This window comes from Lynx rufus, unplaced genomic scaffold, assembly GCF_022079265.1.
Source record: "Lynx rufus isolate CCGP_SWC_20201006 ecotype Redwood Valley unplaced genomic scaffold, mLynRuf1.p SCAF_9, whole genome shotgun sequence".
NCBI classification, from domain to species: Eukaryota; Metazoa; Chordata; class Mammalia; order Carnivora; family Felidae; genus Lynx; species Lynx rufus.
Window position 1 is genome coordinate 106,125,300 of NW_025814897.1, and position 18,563 is coordinate 106,143,862.

The window sequence follows — 18,563 nt, forward strand, 5'->3', positions numbered from 1 at the left end:
GCAGATTCAATACTCCACCGTTTTTCTGTGTTTGTTTTTATATAAAAATAACCGTTTTTCCTAAATTTTTGCTCTAGGAAAACATGCCATGCTGTGTGGCTTTATGTACTATCCCCCTAGCCCTGGTCCTGTTTGGCCAAGAGCCACGGCCTTAGGGCTGCCAAGCAGACAGGTGAGGGGGGTGGTGAGGTGAGGACAGCAGATCCAGAAGGGTGGGCAGGGCCCCCTAGGCCAGGTGGGGGGTGGGGTGGGGGTGGGGGTGGGGCGGAGTAGTCAAGCCTGCCTGGGCCGGCTTGGTGGTCGCTGGGGCCCTGGGTGCCGCCTTCACTGGTGGAGGTAGGCTTCCAGCCAGATGTCGCCAGACTTCTTCAGGGACCTAGGAGGCAGAGGTGGGGTGGGTGTCTTCTCTCACCCCTCCCCCAAGACAGTCCTCCGCGCGTCCCATTCCCCTGGGCCAGGCAGCTGGGGTGGGGGAGCAGAAGGGGAGACTCGGGGAGGGGGCTACACTCTCATCAGCTGGAGTAGAATCTAGACCTCGGGTCAGGGGAGACCAAGGCCGGGCAGCAGCCAGCACGGGCCTGTCCCTCTCTCTTTGGTCTCCTTCTGCGAGGCCCTGCGACCCTGGAGCCCGTGTGTAAGGCACGGAGGCTGCCCACCAGGAGCCCGATGACAGGCAGAGGAGCCAGAAATATCAACCACTCGCCAGGAGCCCCTGAGCCAGCTCTTCTAATGGGACCCTGCCCAGTGGCAGGGGCTCGGACGACGGGGCTTGGAAGGGTCATGAAGGGGAAGCAGCAAGAGTTCAAACCCCAGCATAGAAGGAAGGGCCTGCAAGCAAAGGGAACAGCATGTGCAGAGCGCAGAGGTGGAAGAGCTCTGGCGGGGGGAATCTGACCTCTGCTCCCCACTGCCAAGGCCACCTCCATTGTCCCTCACCCAGACGGCTACAGGGACCCCTGCATTGCTTCTTGCTTCAAATCGAGCCCCATCGGTGCACTCCCGGTCAGGGCATCCAGGTCCCGCGTGTCCCTCCTCCACTCACACCAGCACACGCCTGCCTCACGGCCTTTGCACTGCTGTTCCCGTGCCCCAGATGCTCTTCCCCCCGATGTCACCACTGCCAACCCTCTGCCCCCCTCCCTGTCTCTGCTTACATGTGACCTTCTCGACTCCACCTACCCTGCCACCCTACTAAAACTCACAAGTCCCCTCTCCTGCTCCTACTCTTAGGTTTTCTGGTTCCATTTCGCCAAAGCATACCTTCTCTTCCCACAGTTTCTGTAATTTACTTAGTTTAACTGGTTTCCAGATCTGCTAGGCAGGGATCTCGGCCTGTTTTGCTCACTGATGTTATCTATAGCCCTCAGGACAGGGTCTGGGCCCATGGCAGAGGCTGCCCTAAACCCCGGCAGTGTGAAAGAGCCCTGGGAAGGGAGGGCAGGCACAGGCTGAGGACCGAAAGGTGGATCAGACAGGCCTTGGATGCCAGCTCTCGGGCTCAGAGAGCCAGGTGCCCAGGAAGGGGCGCCGAGCGGGGGATCCTTACCCAACGATGTCCACCAGGGCGGTGAGAAAGGGCTTCACCTCGTAGCTGAGGCCGTGCTTGGCACACAGCGCCTTGACCAGCGGGGCCACCCTACGGTAGTTGTGCCTTGGCATCGTGGGGAAGAGGCTGGTGGGGAGAGCGTGTGCTGGCACCTGGGGTGACGGGTGACGGAGGGGGCCCCCACCCCACCCATCGCCACCCAGGCCCCACCCCCGTTCACCACCTCTCCCCAGCCTCCAGGGAGTCCAGGGCTTATGTCCTGGCCTCCCTGGGGAAAGACTAGACACAGGGGCCCCTCATCAGCTCCTGGGCTCAGGACTCACTCCCACCCCACACTCACTGGTGCTCGATCTGGAAGTTGAGGTGCCCGCTGAACCAGTCGATGAAGAGCGAGGGCTCCACATTGCAGGTGGCTGCCAGCTGGCGGAAGCGGGCGGGGCACCGGTGAGAGAGGCGGGCATGGGGGCCCCCATCCCCCTCACTGGGTCCCTGCCCGGGCCCACCCCTGCTGCCCACCTGAGAGCTGGCCCAGTCCCGGTGCTTCTCATGGCCGATCTCCTTGGGGATGTGGTTCATCTGCGTGATCCACACGAACCAGTGGCTCTCCAGGACCCTGTGAGGGGAGCCCAGGCACTGCCCATGTCCAGCTCACCCCTTGCACCGGACCCGGGCCTTGGCTTCCTCGTCTGCACCATGGGATCACGGGACCCCTTTCCCAGTGGTGTTTAAAGAGGCTGAGCAAAGCCGGGTCCATTGCCAGGCGGAGCTCGGAGCAGCCCTGCTCATGAGGGCGGACATCCATGGGGCTGCTTATAAGCCAGGCCACTTCCTGCAGACCCACTGTCCCCGGGGTCCTGTCACTCGTGTTTCCCAACAACCCAGGGAGGCTGCACTGCTGTCCCCATCCTGCAGATGGGGAAATGGAGGCTCTGACACTGGAGGGCTGTGGTCAGGGTCCCCTGCTGCCTGTGTGTGGCCTCCCCACCTCCCTGCCATCCCGAATCTGGCCATACCTGACAGCGACGAAGAGGAGCAGCGCCCCAGGAACGCCGTAGAAGGGGATGTAGCACAGGAAGAAGCGGGAGTAGAAGCTGGCAGCCCAGAGCAAGTCCTGCAGAGGAGGGTGGAGGAGGGCAGAGGCCCCCGAGGCAGCCGGGAAAGGGACCTGGGGTCATCCACCCCTTCTGCCTGATGTGCCTCGGAGCCCCGGACGGGTCACTACCCCTCTCTGGGCTTCTGTCTTCTCAGCTACATAAAGGGACGGGATCCTTGCCCTGCTGGCCTCATGGCCTGCTGGCCTCATGGAGGCCTCATGGGGGAACCCCTCCCTGGGGGCAAGTGCCTGGCAGAGCCGGCCCAGGGGACCCCCACCCCCAGGGAGGGCACCCCGACCGGGAGAGCACCGCGCGCCTCGCGCACACCCGCACAAGTACACACACATCACAGCGGCACGCGCGCGCACACGCGTGTGCACCCGTCTGCATTCGCGGACGGGGCCGCCCCCTTGTGCCCCACGTCCCGCCACCACAACTGCATCCCCTGGGGGGCCTGCGCAGAGCCCCCACTCACCATCCACCGCATGCACACCAGCATGTACGCCAGATTCTCCACTTCAAAGTTCACCAGGGTGAGCAGCGGCGGGCCGACTGCGAGGGGCACAGGAGGGCTCAGGAGCAGGGCAGGGGTGCCAGGCAGGCCAGGCCGAGGGAGTCAGGGAGCGGGTCGGCGCTGACATCCCGGGAATGCCCGTGGGGCCTGGTGCCGGTCCCATCCAGCCGGCTGACGCTGCGTCACCCACGTGGCCTCGGCCACCCATCTTCCCTTGGCCTCCGAGCCTCCCCGGGCCGGCCCTCGCCCCACCGCCTCCGTGTTCCTCCTGAGGAGGCCAGCCTCCCACGTCCCCTTAAATCTTCATCCTGGCCACCCCGCCAACCCCCCGGGGCCCTAGGGCTCCAGGCCACTCTGGCGTGCGTGCAGGAAGGAATCCTGAAAACCCCGGGGCAGGGCCGGGTAGAGTGGGCCCAGGCTGCAGGCTGGGGCCAGCAGGGCTGGGAGAGGTGTGCCGGTGCCATAATGAGGGGGTTTTAACAGGTCCGCCCCTGGTCCGGGAGGGGGTGGAAGCAGGCAGGGGCAGACAGGTCCTGGCCCCCCGGCTGTGCCCCCACCTCCAGGAGGACCGAGGGACACTCACTCAGGAAAAAGTACAGATGCTGATGGTTGTAGGGCAAGTATCTGCGCTTCTTCCTGCCGTACTGCAGAGGAGACAGCCAGGGCTGGGGTCAGGGGGCAAGGGCAACCCTGGGTTCTAGCAGGTGGGCCCTTCACCCCCGGCAGGCTGGGAGGTGGGGAAGGGGTGCCCTTTGGGTAGGGACTCAGCGTGGAGTGACAGTGGGGGGCTCGGTCACAGTGACTCAGTGGCTACCGCAGATGGGAAAATGGAGGCTCTGACGACGGAGGGCTGTGGCCAGGGTCCCCTGCCGCCTGCCTGTGACCTCTCCGCCTCCCTGCCTAAGGCCCAGACGAGTGAGTCCACATCCTTCCCACACACCTCGACCGACGACTCCCCCAGGAGGAAGACGGGCGCTACGGTCACATCCGGGTCTTTGTGGAAGATGTTGGGCTTGGCGTGGTGCTGGAAATGGCGGAAGTTCCACCAGTGGGCAGAGAAGCCCTGCAGGGGACAAGGGGGGCTCTGAGGGCGGGGGCCAGGTGCCTGACCGCGTGGGTGGACCCGGCGGGGCACCCCCAGCTCAGCCCCACGGCTGCCTACCACCCACCCCCACCCTCACCTTCAGCTGTCCCATCACAAACTGCTGGGCCAGGTGGTTCCACTGGGACTTCCGGAAGACGGAGGTATGGCCCAGGTCATGCTGCAGACACCAACACTGAGCCTGGGGAGGGGAGCAGGGTCAGGAGCCGGTGGGAAGGGGCCCCAGGGTGCCCTCCCCGCTCACAGGACGCGGCCGCCGCTCATGCTACATCTTAAGACCCTGTGGGCCAACTCCCTCTTTTAACAGATGAGGGCAACTGAGTCTCGGGAGGTCTACGGGCTTGCCAGTCTGTCATGGAGACTTCTGGTTCCCCGCCCTGAGCTTCCACGGCTCATTTAAAATGCAGCTTGACCTACAGATACAGCCGTCATGGGGCCTCTGGCCGGTCATTCATTCACTCAGCAGGTATGTCCAGAGTGTCCCCACGGGCCGGGCCCCACGTCTACTGGGCAGTTCGGGTGGCGGCAAAAGAATGCTGGAGTCACCTGGGAGGTGGCCAGGACAAGGGCGGCGAGGGTGCTGGGCACCCAGCCCGGGCCGAGGAGGTAGATGGTGAGCCAGGCGAGCACCTCCATGGCCAGGATGTGGCCCAGCAAGAGAGCGAAGAAGGCGGGCTTGGCCTCAAACAACTTCATGTCCTCAGCTGCCTGGCGCAGGGCTCGGAAGTCCTCAACCAGCTGGGCCTGCCACGGCCGAATGGCTGGTCAGCTATGGAAGCGGCCCTCCCCTCCCCGCCTCCCCCGGGGTTGTCCCCGGGAGCCCCCAACAGCGACCCACGCTGCAGCCACTCCCAGTGTCAGGCCCAAGGGGTACAGCCCAAGAGATGGAGGGGCGAGAGCTCCGGCGTGGGATCTGAGCTGGGGAGCCGGCTGGTGGCCGGGGCTCACCCCGCCAGAGGCGTGGGCACACAAGAAGCAGAGAAAGGCAGAGCTGGGAAAACCCTTAGAGCCCAGTGCTTCAAAACCCTCAGTGTCGATGGGGATGCTGGACCCAGAGCAGGAAGGGGCTAGCCTTCAGCAAGAAGGGAAATGGAACATGGCAAATGCCGGCCCAGCCAGACCTGGGCCTTGGGCTCCTGCGGGCCTCCTACAGCTCTACCTTCGGCTGCTGCCCGGGAAGGGAAGGCAAACCCAGCCCAGGACCCGGGTCCCCCCTGGAGTAATGTGGATGGCATTGCTACTGGCGATGCTCCCCACCCCTCCAGGCCCCCGCACTGGGGGCTTAGCCTCCACCGGGGCCCCGCTCACATTCTGGGGTCCATCCTGGCTGGGCTCCTCCGGGGCCAGCTCTCCAATCAGCAGGGGCTGCAGGAACTTGCGCACGAAATTGAGGTCCTGGTGGAAGGCGTGGAAGGCATCCTGAAGGAAAGCAGACAGTCAGGTGGACAGAGGGGCAGATAGAGACGGGGTAGAAGGCAGAGCAGACAGATGGAGAAGCAGCTGGTTGTTCAGGGGTCATAAAAAGAGGGCCAAATGGGTCAGCCTTGCCCATTAGCCCTTCCTGGTCCTCCCTAGGCCCTGGGTGCCCGCCTGGTCCTGCCCAGGCCCTGGATGCCCTGCCGGGTCCTCCCCGGGCCCTGGGTGCCTTGCCGGGTCCTCCCTGGGCCCTGGGTGCCCTGCCGGGTCCTGACCAGGCCCTGGGTGCCCTTCCTGGTCCTGCCCGGGCCCTGGGTGCCCTGCCGGGTCCTCCCCGGGCACTGAATGCCCTGCTGGGTTCTCCCCAGGCCCTGGATACCCTGCCAGGTCCTCCTCAGGCCCTGGGTGCCCCAGGCCCCAGCTGCTTCCCCCAGCACAGGGCACCCTTCTCCAAAAATCAGTCCAGGGCCACACAGACTGGGTTCTCAGGTTTGCAAGGAAGATACACGGTTCAACTCATTTGATTTTAAAAGCAGACGTGGAAACGATGGGTTTTACAAAAAAAAAAAAAAAAAAATCAAATAAATATGGAACATTCCTGTGATTCTCTGGAACAGCTGGGGGTGGGGATGGGGTGCAATGCAACAGGGGTTGGAAAGTCGAGAAAGACAAAGCGCTGGGGTCAGGGACCAGTTAGGAAGTGGCCCAGGCAGCACTGGAGCGTGAGCCAACTCGGATTGCCCAGCCGGGCTCCCTCAGTCTCTCTAATCCGGTAGAAACACCACGGGGTGGGTGTCCCCTGGACCTTGGGAAGGTGACTGCGTGTGACCAAAGGACAAAGGCTGACAACAGGGGCCTCCCATCGTTCTCTTGCTAGGGAGCCTACCAGAGGCTGGGCCCCTACACTCACTACCGGGACTTCCCCACAGTCCTGGGAGGAGGAAGCACTTTAGGCCCCTCCGGGCCCCCACCCCCCACCCCCCACGCAGAGGCACCACCTGCAGGATCCACCTGAGCGGTCCCCTTTCCTGTTGTCTGCTCTCTTGCTGGCCCAGGGCAGCCCAGAGAGCTGGGGGCTGGGAGGGTGCTGTTTCTGGAACAACCTAGACTCCCTCCCTGAGCTCCTAAGAGGGGAGGGGGCTGTGTACTACTGATCTCCCCGCCTCTCCGGGATGACCTTGATGGAGGGGCAGGACATTTGGGAGTGAGAAAGTGTGGGGGAGGCTGGCCTCCACCCCAGGAAGCTGCTGACGGGGTGGGGGGTACCCCAGGCTCCTGGGGAGCTAGGAGGGAAGGCCGCTCTGGGGCTGGCTGGGCTGACCCCACTCGCTGCGACCTTGAGCGAGTCGACCCTCCAGCTTGGGACTAGACAAAAGAGGGCAAGACTCCGGGGCCTTTCTTGCTCTGGACTTCAGAGCAGTAACTTTTTTTTTTTTTTTTTTACCCCTTAATTCACCGCTTTCACCCTTTTTAAGTGTGCAGTGCACACACGGCACTGAGTGTGCTCACATTACTGGCCATCCATCACCACCGTCCACTTCTAGCACTTTCTTACCTTCCCCAACTAAAACTCTTGTCTTCACGAAACACCAACCCCCCACCCCCACCCCAGCCCCTGTTAGCCACCACTCACTCTGCTGTCTCTACGAATTGGACCACTGGAGGGACCCCTGATAAGAGGAATCAAACAGATTTGTCCTTTTTTATGCCAGACTAACATGTCACTCAGCATAACGTCTTCGAGCCTCACCCCTATTGTAGCAGGTGTCAGAATTTCCTTCCTTTTTAAGGCTGATGAGCAGGCGCTGGTGAGTTTCCGCTGAAACTCCCTCGTGGCACATGGGGCCCACGCGTGCCTACTGTGGCCACGGCCCCAGGATTTCTTCCTTCCTCTTCCAGTCCTTCTCTCCCAGCCCTTCTTCCCTCTGTGTCTTCTGGGACCACCCTAGCGCCCAGCAGATCCCCGGGGGGGTCCAGGGCCAACTTCCTGGATGCTTCTACCTGGGTCCTGATTCACCCAGGCCAGGCCTGGAGAAGCGCTGATGGACAGGGCCACCCGAGGGCCCTCCGGCCAGGTCTATCTCCTGGTGTGGCAAGGGGAGGTGTGAGCCCCGGAAGGGCTGGCGAGAAAACCCCAGAGCTCGCAGACCAGGCTCCGGCTGATGGGAGGAGATGGGCAGGGCTGTGGCGGGTCCTTGGAAAGCAGGTGGGCTCCCGGGGCTGGTGGGCACCACTGACCCTATCGCGTTCTCGGCACCAACAAGGTGGGTCGCCGGCCTCAGACCCAAACCTGATGCACCAGCAAATCAGCTCTTGCTGGAATGAATACTTGCTGGGACCAACGGACCGGATCCTCTCTGGGCTACTGCTTAAGGACCCGGGGCCTGGGCAGAAGACTCAGAGAGGTTAAGCCACTTACAAAGAGCACACAGCTCCATTTGATGGCGAGTGGATCAGAACCCAGTCTGACTACAGAACTGGGCTTGTGGCCGCTCCTGGGCCAGAGAGGAGGCAGTGGGTCTCCTGTGTGGGGGGGGGGGGGGAAGGCTGTAGTGGGGGGCCTCACCATGAAGCTGGTCATCATCCCACACAGCCAGGGACCTGGCTGTTTAGCGACTGGACTGTGGGGGACAGGAGGGTGGTCCTGGCATTTCTTGGGGCACTGCAGGAGGCCCCACCCCCACCTACCCCTGGTGCACCTGGAAACATCCTCCCTATGATCCTTCCCCACCTAACAAGTGGAAGGTGGCACTCGGGGTCTCTCACGGGGTCTGGGAAGAGAGCTGGGTGAACCCACTGGTGGCGGTGACAGGCTACGGTCACAGGAGCGTCCTCAGAGCCTGGCAGGGCAGGGGCTGGATAGCAAGTGTGAGTGAGTGGACACGAGCCAACCATCCACAGCCAACAAGGCAAGGATATGAACCAGTTTGCTGGAACAGAGGCTCGAAGTGGCAGGGGCATCTGCCCAGGTCAGAGCTTGTCATGACAGAGTCGGGATGCGAACCCAAACAGCTCTGTGATGTCCACGCCCTGCCAGCCCCACCTCGGTCCCTGGAAAATTCACAGTGGCTCCCGCCCTGCCCCCATAGCCCGACACAAGCCCCGAATAGCAGCCAGTTGAGGGGCGGGAGTGGGGGGCTCAGCGCCAGCCTGCTGAGAACGGAACCTGAACAGCTACTTATGAGCCACAGACAAGATCGCACTCTCTCCTCCACTCAGTATTTTCGCGTTAGTAAATCAGAAACCGCCCGTGCCCATCTCGTGAGGCTGCGGGGAGGACTGAGTCAGTGGAGGTAAAAGTGCACTTAGAAGGGCCCGGCGTCCAGCTCTGGCCGAGGCCCCGCTGGCCTGATGCGCCCTTGTCCCAAGTCCACTCAGACTTAGTGGCCTTGGAGGGTGGGCCTGTAGGCGTGAGGGAGGAGAGTGGAGTCCACCCTGCCGGTCGGGCCCTGGCCAGCCTGAGGCTGGGGAACAGACACACGGGATGGGGAACATTTCTGGTCACTCCCCCAAAGAATCGGGAATGTTCCAGCTCAAGAAGGGAATGGAGCGGGGCTGTGGGCGGGGGTGTGGGGGTGGGGGGGGGCGCTCAGGAGGTCTGGGTCTGTCCTTGCTGCCTCCTTAAGCCTTTGTGGAGGAGGCAGCGGTGGGTTGTGAGGATGGGGAGTAGGGGGGTAAGCGTCAAGGGACACCCCAGGAATCCCGCCGCCCCTCCCTCTCGCAGGTGGAAGATGCAGGAGACCCTCGTGCCCAGCACTCATGCTCTTTACCATCCCCTCCCCACATCATTCCTCATCAGAGCCAGTGGAGAAGCACTATCAGTGCATCGTTTTGCAGACGAGGACACTGAGGCACAGCTCTGAACGCGACGCGTCCAACTCGCACCCACGCGGGCGGGGGCAACTCAAGGACAGACCCTCCTGGGAAGCCACCCCTGGTGTGGCTGGTGACAGGCCAGCACACACAGTAGGGCTCCTCCTCCCAGCACCCTTGACTTCCCGAGTCAGCGACCCCAAAGGGGCCATACCCACTGACACTTTCTCCACTACCACTCTCCAGTTCCCTCAAGCCCTGGTTCTCCCTAGCTGTTTTCTGCTTGGGTGCCCTGGGGAGGAAAAGCAGGACTGCCAGGGTGCCCGGCCCACCTCTGTACCGTGTTCCTGCCCAGCACTCCCCCAGGGGGGGAGCTGGGCACTGTGACTACCCTGGGAAGGGGCCTGAGTGGGTGGGGACATTACAGAAACCACCTACGGAGCCCGGAGAGGTCACACTTCATGGGGAGTGGCCATCAGGCAGCAGGGTTTCCAAGGCAGCCAGCGAGATGGGAGGAAGCCTGAGCGTGGGCTCTGGGGCCAGGTCAACTGGGTTCATGGCCAGCCCCTCTCTGAGGCCCCGCCCTCACTCTGAGGCCTGGGATATGCCTCACTTCCCCCCAGCTGCTACCCAGACACAAGTCCCACCCTCCGAGCCCAAGGACCTGATGCCCTGCCCTTTGAGGGCCCCAAGAAGGTCCCTTTGCATCACCCATATTCAGCCTGTCTCCTCATCTGCAAAATGGGCGAGCACTCACACCCGCTTTCTTTCAATCGGTTGTTGTCTGAATGCCACACGATAGCCGCTCTTGCCTTCTGCCCTGGCCATGCCTGCGTTTCGGAGCCCAGGTGAATGGCCACCTCTTCTGAGTGACCTTACCTGGGAGAATCATCCCACCGTCTCTTCCCTTAGCCTCCTGCCTTTCTCCAGGAAGGCTCTGTCTTCCCTAGGGATCCTTTTAAATGTATATCAGATTCCCCTGGCTTCCCTGCTCTGCCCTCCAAAGATCCCCTTAGAATAAACCAAAGTCCCGCTTCCAAGGACACAGAGGCCCAGCCAACTCCTGTCACCTCTGGACCTCGCTGCCTGCCCCCTCCCAGCCACACCATACCCTCACTGTTCCTTGAGTACCGTCCCACTTCTGAGCTTTTGCTCTAACTTCCTCCTTGAGATGTTTTGTTCGCAGCTGGATCTTCAGAGGTTAGAGCAGAGTTTGGTGGCTAGGACCTGCTCGCTGAATATCTGCTACTGGGTTTACTGATCCAATAATTGCAGAATGAATGAACGGAAAAGCCGGTGAAGTCACAGGGTAGCGTGGGGTTAAGAAGATGGGCTATGGATTCAAATCTCAGACCCACCACTCAATTTCAAGTCACTCTGCTTTTTTGAGCCTCAGTTGTCCCATCCGTAAAGTGGGAAAAACCAGTAACAGTACCTGCCTCCTAGGGGTATCCTGGGGATTAAAAGAGAGCATCCATAAGTCAAGTGCTAAACTTGGAGTCTGGCACAGAGCAAGCACTCAGTACCCAGCCCTGGTATACTTCTGGTCAGCAACAGCCAGGCCTCGCCCCTCCCTGGCTGCCTCCACTAGTCTCAAGCCGCCTATGACTCTTAGAGAAACCTGGCTCGGGGCCCAGAGCACTCTCCCCAGGGTACCTAGTTTTGTATCCCAGGATGGCCACAGGCTGACTTCATGGCACAGGAACTCTGGGAATTTCCTGGCAGGAAGGCTTCTGTTGCCTGGACATGAGAACAGCTGATGGGCGGCTGGGGCTAGTGAGAGATGGCCTCAGGAACACAGCCCCGGCATGACAGCTGCCCCACCCCTACCTGCGCTCCACGGCCTGGAATGGGCGCCTGGGGGCTGGGCCTGACCACACACAGCAGTGGGCCGGTCTATAATCTGTCCATCTGTTTGCAGGACATGCTCACACTTATCAGCCAGCAACGTATACCGACCAGGAAGGACTACTCCATGGGCAGGCCTGGGGCCACAAAGTTGAAAAGGCAGGGTCCTGCCCACAGCTGGCTCACTGTCTGGCCCAGCTCTCCCCTCTTTACAGACGAGGAAACTGAGGCTCAGAGGAGTGACGCCTGGTTCAAGGTCACACAGAGTCTCCACTGGCAGAGCCAGGACCGAGCCCCAGGGAGCACACAGACTGCTTCTCTGGAAATGGGCAACAGACCTTACTGGTGATGAATCAGTGAGAAACCTGCCAGACGGAGGTCTCAGGGTCAAGAGATAAGCGTCTGATGGGGTTTCCCTGTGAGAGGCCCCCCAGCACCGGCCTGGGCACCAGGCAGGAAAGAGCATTGAGAAATGCCCTCCGTCAGCCTTTCCTCTCGCCTGCCTCCATTCTGCCCTTCAGCTCCGAGGTTGAAATAGGCCCGAGCACGCAGCCATAGGATCCCTCAGGGGTGGCGAGGGCACAGCCAGCTGAGGGGGAGGGGCAGCGGCACCCCAACCGTCCCATACCCCGGCAGAAATGCATGCGCGTCCAACCGTGCACACGAATGCGTGCAGCGCTCACGCACATACAGGCCTGTGCGTGGCCACCCACTTGTTGGCCCATAGTCGTCTTCAACTCCATGGCCACCACCCGGCCCGTGGACAAGTCTGTCAGTGTCTAGCCTTTCAGGAGGCTTCTGCCTCTAAACCCTTGGCTTCTTAGGGGGGAAGTGGGGAAGAGGGACCTTTCCCTTAGAGTCTCTGGAGACTGTCCAACCTGGCAGTCCTGGTAAACAGGACCTCCCGGGACAGGACACGCTCTTCTGCTGCCGAAAGTTCTGCCACGTAGGGATTTGTCTCCTGGAATCTTGAAGATTCCTGGTACCCGGCCGGTGTGGCCCATCTCGAATGTTCGACGGTCAAGGCAGAGCATCGTGGTCTCTCCAGACGAGGGACTGCTGGACCACGGGAAGGGGCTGGTGAGGAGGCTCCCCGAACAGGCTGCTCTACCACTGGGCTCCGGCCAGATGCTCCCACTGGACCGGGTCACAACCCTCCTTGGCAAGACATGTCTAGACATGGGCTGGGAAAGGGAAGTCGGGGTTCCCAAGGGTCAGTCTATTCCTGGGGTGACTGTGCTTCCCGAGGAGGCCCACCCAGCCTGGCTGGCAAAGTTCTCCCACGTGCAGCTGCCAGCCCAGGAGAGGTGAGTCACTGCCCCTCAAAGCAGTTTACAGCAGCTCTTGGGAAAGCCACAGACCTCTGGGCACTGCCCAAGCTTTACTGCCCAGCCCCCAGCCTCTGGTGGCACAGCCTTGCCAGTCCCCTGGGGACCCCACCCTACCCCTGGCACTCGGCAGAAGCAACCTGGCCTGGGGGACCCAGAACAGAGAGAAGCTCAGAGCAGCAGGGAGGGCTCACACTTCGGGCCGGCTAGTCGGCCATGGCACACCCACCTCTGAGAGCCCCTCACTCCCCCTACAGACCCGCTCCAGCCCAGCCCCCACCCCGTCCATGGCCGGGTGTGCAGGTCCTCCGCGCAGGGACGTGGCCTCCTCAGCCCACATCAGGCCCTGGCTTGTCCATCCCAATTCTGGGTCAGCGAAGAGTATCAAGGGTCAGCGAAGAGTAGAAAGGATGCCAGATCGTGCAAGCAGAGCGGATCGCAGTGCCCACGACCAGGCCCCAGCGAGCTCCAGGCTCCAACCCGGCCAGCGGTGGGCTTCCTTACCGTGGCGTCCTCAGCGCCGTGGTGGCCAATGAGGCGGCTGCCCCCCGGGTGCCGTTGTGCCCAGCGGCTGATGTCGTAGACGCGACGCTCGATGACCAGCCACTTGTCGCCCGGGAGGTTGTGCGGGCGGATCTGCTCCCAGCGGAAGGTGGGCAGCGGCGCCCCCGGCTGCGCGGGCCCCCGGCCGGGCTCCCCGACGTCGCCCATGGCCCCGTGCAAAAGCCCTCGGCCCCCCCGCCCCCTGCCGGTACCTTTCCGAGGTCCGACAGAGACCCCGAGGGGAGCGAGTCGCGTCCCCGGGGGCGTCCTCCGCTGCCACCCGCTCCTCCGCGGCCCCGCCCTGCCGCTGCGGCCGCCGTACGAGCGTGCGCCTGCCCGGCTCCCGGCGCAGGGAACTTTTCCCTCCCTTATAACCGCGCTGACAGCGCTCGCCTCGCCTCCTCCCCTCGCTCGGCCCCGCCGGCCCGCCCCGCGCCCGCTCCAATCCCCGCGCAGCGCCTCGGCCCCCATTGGCTGCGCGGCTCTCCGGGCCGGCGGGGGCGGTGTCTGGGGGGGCCCGCCCGCCCCGCCCGCGGGGGCCGCGGCCACCACGCCCGGCGCTGCCGGGGGTGTCGTCCGCTCCCGGCCCCGCGGGCGGGGCGGGGGACACGGGAGAGGGACGGGGACTTTACACCCTCGGCCGGCGCCGCGCGTGCCCTCGGGGCCCAGGTCTGCGCCGGCGGGGCTTGGAACGACAGTCTGCGCACACGGGGTTTCGAGCCACGCGTCCTGGAACGTTAAATCCTGAGCGCACAGAGGTGGGGACGCTACCTCGAGGCGACTGTAAACAGCTTTCCACCAATCGGGGCGCCCCAGCGGCGGGGCGACGAGGCCGCCGTCGGGGCTGAGGATCGTGGCCGGGCCAACCCGCCCCACGCGGGGGCCGTCTGCGGGGGCCGTTGGAACTGCAGGGTTGGGATCCCGAAGAGTGGCCGGTGGCATGGAAGGGGAGAAGGGGGCACCGGAGTCGGGGGCGGGGCGCTGGCATTCACGGGTGCTCTGCTGGATGGCTTGCCTGTTACAGCCCCCTTCCCCCACTTTTGGCTTAAATAAATTCAAATCCTTTTGAGGGTGTAGGGGGCTCCCCAAATTACTTCGTAGGGTTTTTTTTTTTTTTTTGAGATAAAGACACCTGTTCCTAAAAGCGAAGCGTTCACACTCAACGTGAAATGAAATCAGGCTGAGGTTATGTGGCAGGGTAGCGGGTATCAAACTTGACCGCATCAGAATCATGGGAGAGCTTGTCATGACAGGCCGGCTGGACTCCCCCGCAGAGTGGGATTCGGCAGGGCAGGTTTGAAGGCAGAGAACTGCATTTGGAACGGGTTCCAAGGGTGGTGATGCTGATGTGCTGGCTCAGAGAATGCACTTTGAGAACACTGAGGGTATTTCTCCTGTAACTTTATTTTTTTAATGTTTATTTATGTTTTGAGAGAGAGAGAGACACACACACACAGTGTGAGTGGGAGAGGGGCAGAGAGAGAGGGAGGCACAGAATTCGAAGCAGGCTCCAGGCTCTGAGCTGTCAGCACAGAGCCTGACTCGGGGCTCGAACCCACGAACCGTGAGATCATGCCCCCAGCTGAAGTCGCACGGCTGAGCCGCCTGGGTGCCCCTGATACACTAACTTTTTATCTTGGCTTCACAGTTTGTAGGATATCATGATAGCTGGAATTTGTGGGGCAGGAGGCCAGGCTGCCAAGAAAGGCTGAAGGGGCTTCTGGGTTCTCCTTGGTACCACCAGACCTCTATTCGGTTGCCAGGACAACCGGTTAGGCCTTGCGGTCACTATGGCCCTGGATGGCCTGAGCACCGACTCCTCCTTGAACCGCCTCCCTGAGCATGCGTGCGTGTTGGGGGCCGGGTGGATAGAGGTGTGTGGCTGGCGGCTGAGGTGGGAGGTGACAGCAGAACCCTACCAGGTTTGTACAGAAGCACCAAGATAGCCGAGGCAGGCTCTTAGGGGACCTGAAGCTCCAGCACCCAAATCCAGCCCCTCCCCCAGGGGCATGCCCCCCCCACCCCATCTTTAGCAGCCTTCCATGTTCCCCTAATGCTGACCCCTTCCCCCACCCCCCTGGTCTCAGCCATGTGCAAGGCAGCTGGGGGACTGGAGTGGGTCAGAACCTCCCCTTGCCCCAGCTGCCCCCAGAGAGGTGAGGACGATGAAGGCCTGCACAGGGTCCCCAGGAGGTAAAGCAAAGACAGGGCTCGGGGCGGTGCCACCCTTCCAACCACTTTCTCCCAGCAAGGAGAGAAAGGTCGTGGAGCTCCCCTGCCCCCTGTGGCTGTGGTCCCCTAAGGCCTGAACTGGGGGTCTCTCCCTCATAACCCAGCCAACAGCTTCCCACGTGTGATTTCCCTGCAGGCCTCGAGGCTTCCATCGGTGGCTTGACCACTCCAGGCTTCCACCCAGGGGACTGTGCAACGCTCCTAAAATCAGGGGGTCTGGGAGAGCTTGAGACTCCATTATCCCAATCCCCACACCCTCCATGTCAGGGCATCTCGAAGCCTCTCAGACCACTTGGAAAGGGAGAGGCTCCACTTGGCGTTCCTGAGCTGCCATTGGGCCACTGCCAGGCCCTGGGTTTAGGCAGGGGGAGGGGAGAACTAGCTGAAAGACAAGGGAGGGTCTGGCCAGCTGCAGCATTTTGGGGGGAGGGTTTTTGTGCTCGTGCTTGAGGTTGGAGGGGAGCCCCTCGAACCACTGGCTGGCCCCTGTCCCGGCCCCTGCGGGGCCTCTCCTGGCCACGAGCTGGCACACGGGCCTCTCGTGGGACACACTCGCGTCTCCGCCCACTGTGGAACCACCAGCCACTGTCCTAGAGCCCAGTGAGACTCGGGCAGGCCAGCGGGCAAATTTACCCCCAAAAGCTCTGGGCCTACCGGCAAGAGGAGTCACCAGGCCCAGGCACGTGCTCGGCGGCAGACACAGGTCAGAGCTTTGCAACTTGGCTTTGAGTTAAAGTTCACCACACCGTGGGCTTGGGGACCAGGCCCAGGACACAACTCTTCGGCGAAGGGTGCAGTCTGAGGGGGCCAGGGCCCCAGAATCACGTACGAGCTGTGGCCCCACCAGCCACGAAAGTCTGTCCCTGACGGCGTCGCTATAGCACAGGCTCCTCCGAAGGTCCCTGAGTAAGAAGGCGGCGCATAGAAGTGGCTGACGAGCGTATGAAAAGATGCTCAACACCACGGATCATCAGAGCGCTAGGAATCACAACCGCAGTGAGCTATCACCTCACAGCCATGAGGGTGGCCATTATCCAAAAACACCGACGTAGCAAGCGTTGGCAAGGGTGTGGAGAAATTGGGAACCCCCCCCCCCCGCCACGCTGCCGGCAAGATGGTAAAAAGGCAAAGCTACTGCGGAAGACGGTGTAGAAGACACAAGTCAACAAATTGAAGACAGGACTACCACATATCGCCCAGCAGTCCCGCCTCTCTGTATAAATGGCCAAAGGAATCGAAAGCAAGGTCTCAAAGAGATAAGTGCGCTCTCCTATTCATCGCAGCATTATTCACGGTAGCTAACGGGTGGAAACAACCCAGATGCCCCTCAAGGGATGGGTGGGTAAAGAGAATAGTAAATCGTATGTGTTTTTTGCCACCATAAAAGACACAAGAAAGGGATGGGGGAGCTGCGAAGGTCATTTAGTCCCATCCTCCCAACTCACAGATGAGAAGACTGAGGCCCAGAGAGGAGCCCATCGCCCAGGTACGCAATCCTGGCAGCATTACATGAGGGCAGGCTTGGCAGATTGCAGACTGTGACACAGCAGAGCAGTGCGTAAGGCCAGCGTGTGGCTGGGCTCAGGCTCAATGGCTATGGTTGGAGCTAGCTTTTAAGAGGTGGCCACATGTACCAGGAGCACTTAGAGAGGCCCGAGTGAGTTATCTAGAAAATTCACTTACGGGGCGCCTGGGTGGCGCAGTCGGTTAAGCGTCCGACTTCAGCCAGGTCACGATCTCGCGCTCCGTGAGTTCGAGCCCCGCGTCGGGCTCTGGGCTGATGGCTCAGAGCCTGGAGCCTGTTTCCGATTCTGTGTCTCCCTCTCTCTCTGCCCCTCCCCCGTTCATGCTCTGTCTCTCTCTGTCCCAAAAATAAATAAACGTTGAAAAAAAAAAATTAAAAAAAAAAGAAAAAAAAAAGAAAATTCACTTAAGAGGCACAACTCCCGTACGGCCGATGTCGGTTAATCCTCTCCCGACTCCAAGAGCCAAAGCCGTGAGCCCCCTCCGGAGAGCCCCTGCGCACCCCCAGAAGCCTGAAGAGCTGGGGTGGGGGCGGCTGTAAGCAGGGGAAAACGTGGGAAGCCAACTTAGATGGAAATGCGCTTCTGTCACTGCCTGACACTCGGTTTCTCCGTCTCTGGAGAATAGGCCTAATCCAGCGCCAGGCACAAGGCAGGTGTCTAGGAAAATGATCCTGGCTCTGGGGCACCCGGGTGGCGCAGTGGGTTGAGCGTCCGACTTCGGCTCGGGTCATGATCTCTCTCGTGGCTCGTGAGTTTCAGCCCCATAAACGCTGTCTGCCTGTCAGCGTAGGGCGCGCTTCGGATGCTCCGTCCTCCTCTCTCGGTCCCTCCCCCACTGGCGCTCTCCCAAAAATAAATATTAAAAGAAAAGAAAAAAAAAAAAGGATGCCGGCTCTGGAGCTGGTCTCATCCATTCCTATCTAGGGCCACCGTTTCCTGGGTGAACTCTCAGTGCCTCAGAGGCTTTATCTGCAAAATGGGGAAACGGTACCTCCCAGGACAGCCCTGAGGGTTAAATGTGTTAGTATCAGCTACTGTTGCGAGATACTGAGGCCAGACTGCGTGTCCCTTGGTCCCTCACACGTCTCGTTGCCCACCACAACCCTCTAGGCCTGACAGGAAATCCTATCACAGGGCCAGGCAGAGCAAGTCTGGGGTGTGGGACCCGCTGCCAGGGCTCTGAAATGTTGTCCGGTGTCTCCTTGGCCCTGGGTGTGGCTTGTCCGGGGCCATGGAAGCTGGGGGCACGGATGGGAGGAAATCTGCGAGGCTGGAGGTCAAGAGGGACCAGGCTGGCGGCTGGACAGGGTGACAGGGTTGGGTGGCCTTGACAGAGTCCCGATCTACTAGCTGAGAGGCCCTGAGGCCTCAGGCTAATCGGGGCCCCTTCAAGGTATCACCAGCCCCAGCACACACGGATTTCCGAGGCTGCTATGCCCCTCCCCCTCCCCCACTGGCCTGGACCCACACCGCTACAGGTGGGGAGGGGATGTGGAATCACAAGACACCTCTCCAGGCCCACCCTGTGACTACTTTTCCTTGCGAAGAAACCACCTAAGAGCGGGAGTGGCTGGCAAGGCCACAGCCGTCACATCCCTGCC

The 18,563-nt window shown here is 61.6% G+C and overlaps 1 protein-coding gene across 2 annotated transcripts; it reads right to left on the reverse strand.

Moving 5' to 3' along the window:
- Positions 1-20: 20 nt before the first annotated feature.
- FADS3 (fatty acid desaturase 3) lies at positions 21-13,567 on the reverse strand. Of its 2 annotated transcripts, XM_047071650.1 has the most exons (13): positions 13,166-13,567; positions 12,212-12,517; positions 5,565-5,675; positions 4,803-5,000; positions 4,336-4,437; positions 4,095-4,217; positions 3,738-3,798; positions 3,116-3,192; positions 2,560-2,657; positions 2,063-2,159; positions 1,887-1,966; positions 1,547-1,672; positions 21-376 (listed from the first exon to the last, which is right to left on the reverse strand). In XM_047071650.1, the coding sequence occupies exons 1-13, from the start codon at positions 13,370-13,372 to the stop codon at positions 325-327; spliced, it is 1,638 nt and encodes a 545-aa protein (XP_046927606.1). In that variant the 5' UTR covers positions 13,373-13,567; the 3' UTR covers positions 21-324. The 2 variants fall into 2 exon arrangements, with proteins under 2 accessions (XP_046927606.1, XP_046927607.1); XM_047071651.1 differs by lacking the exon at positions 12,212-12,517.
- Positions 13,568-18,563: the final 4,996 nt, after the last annotated feature.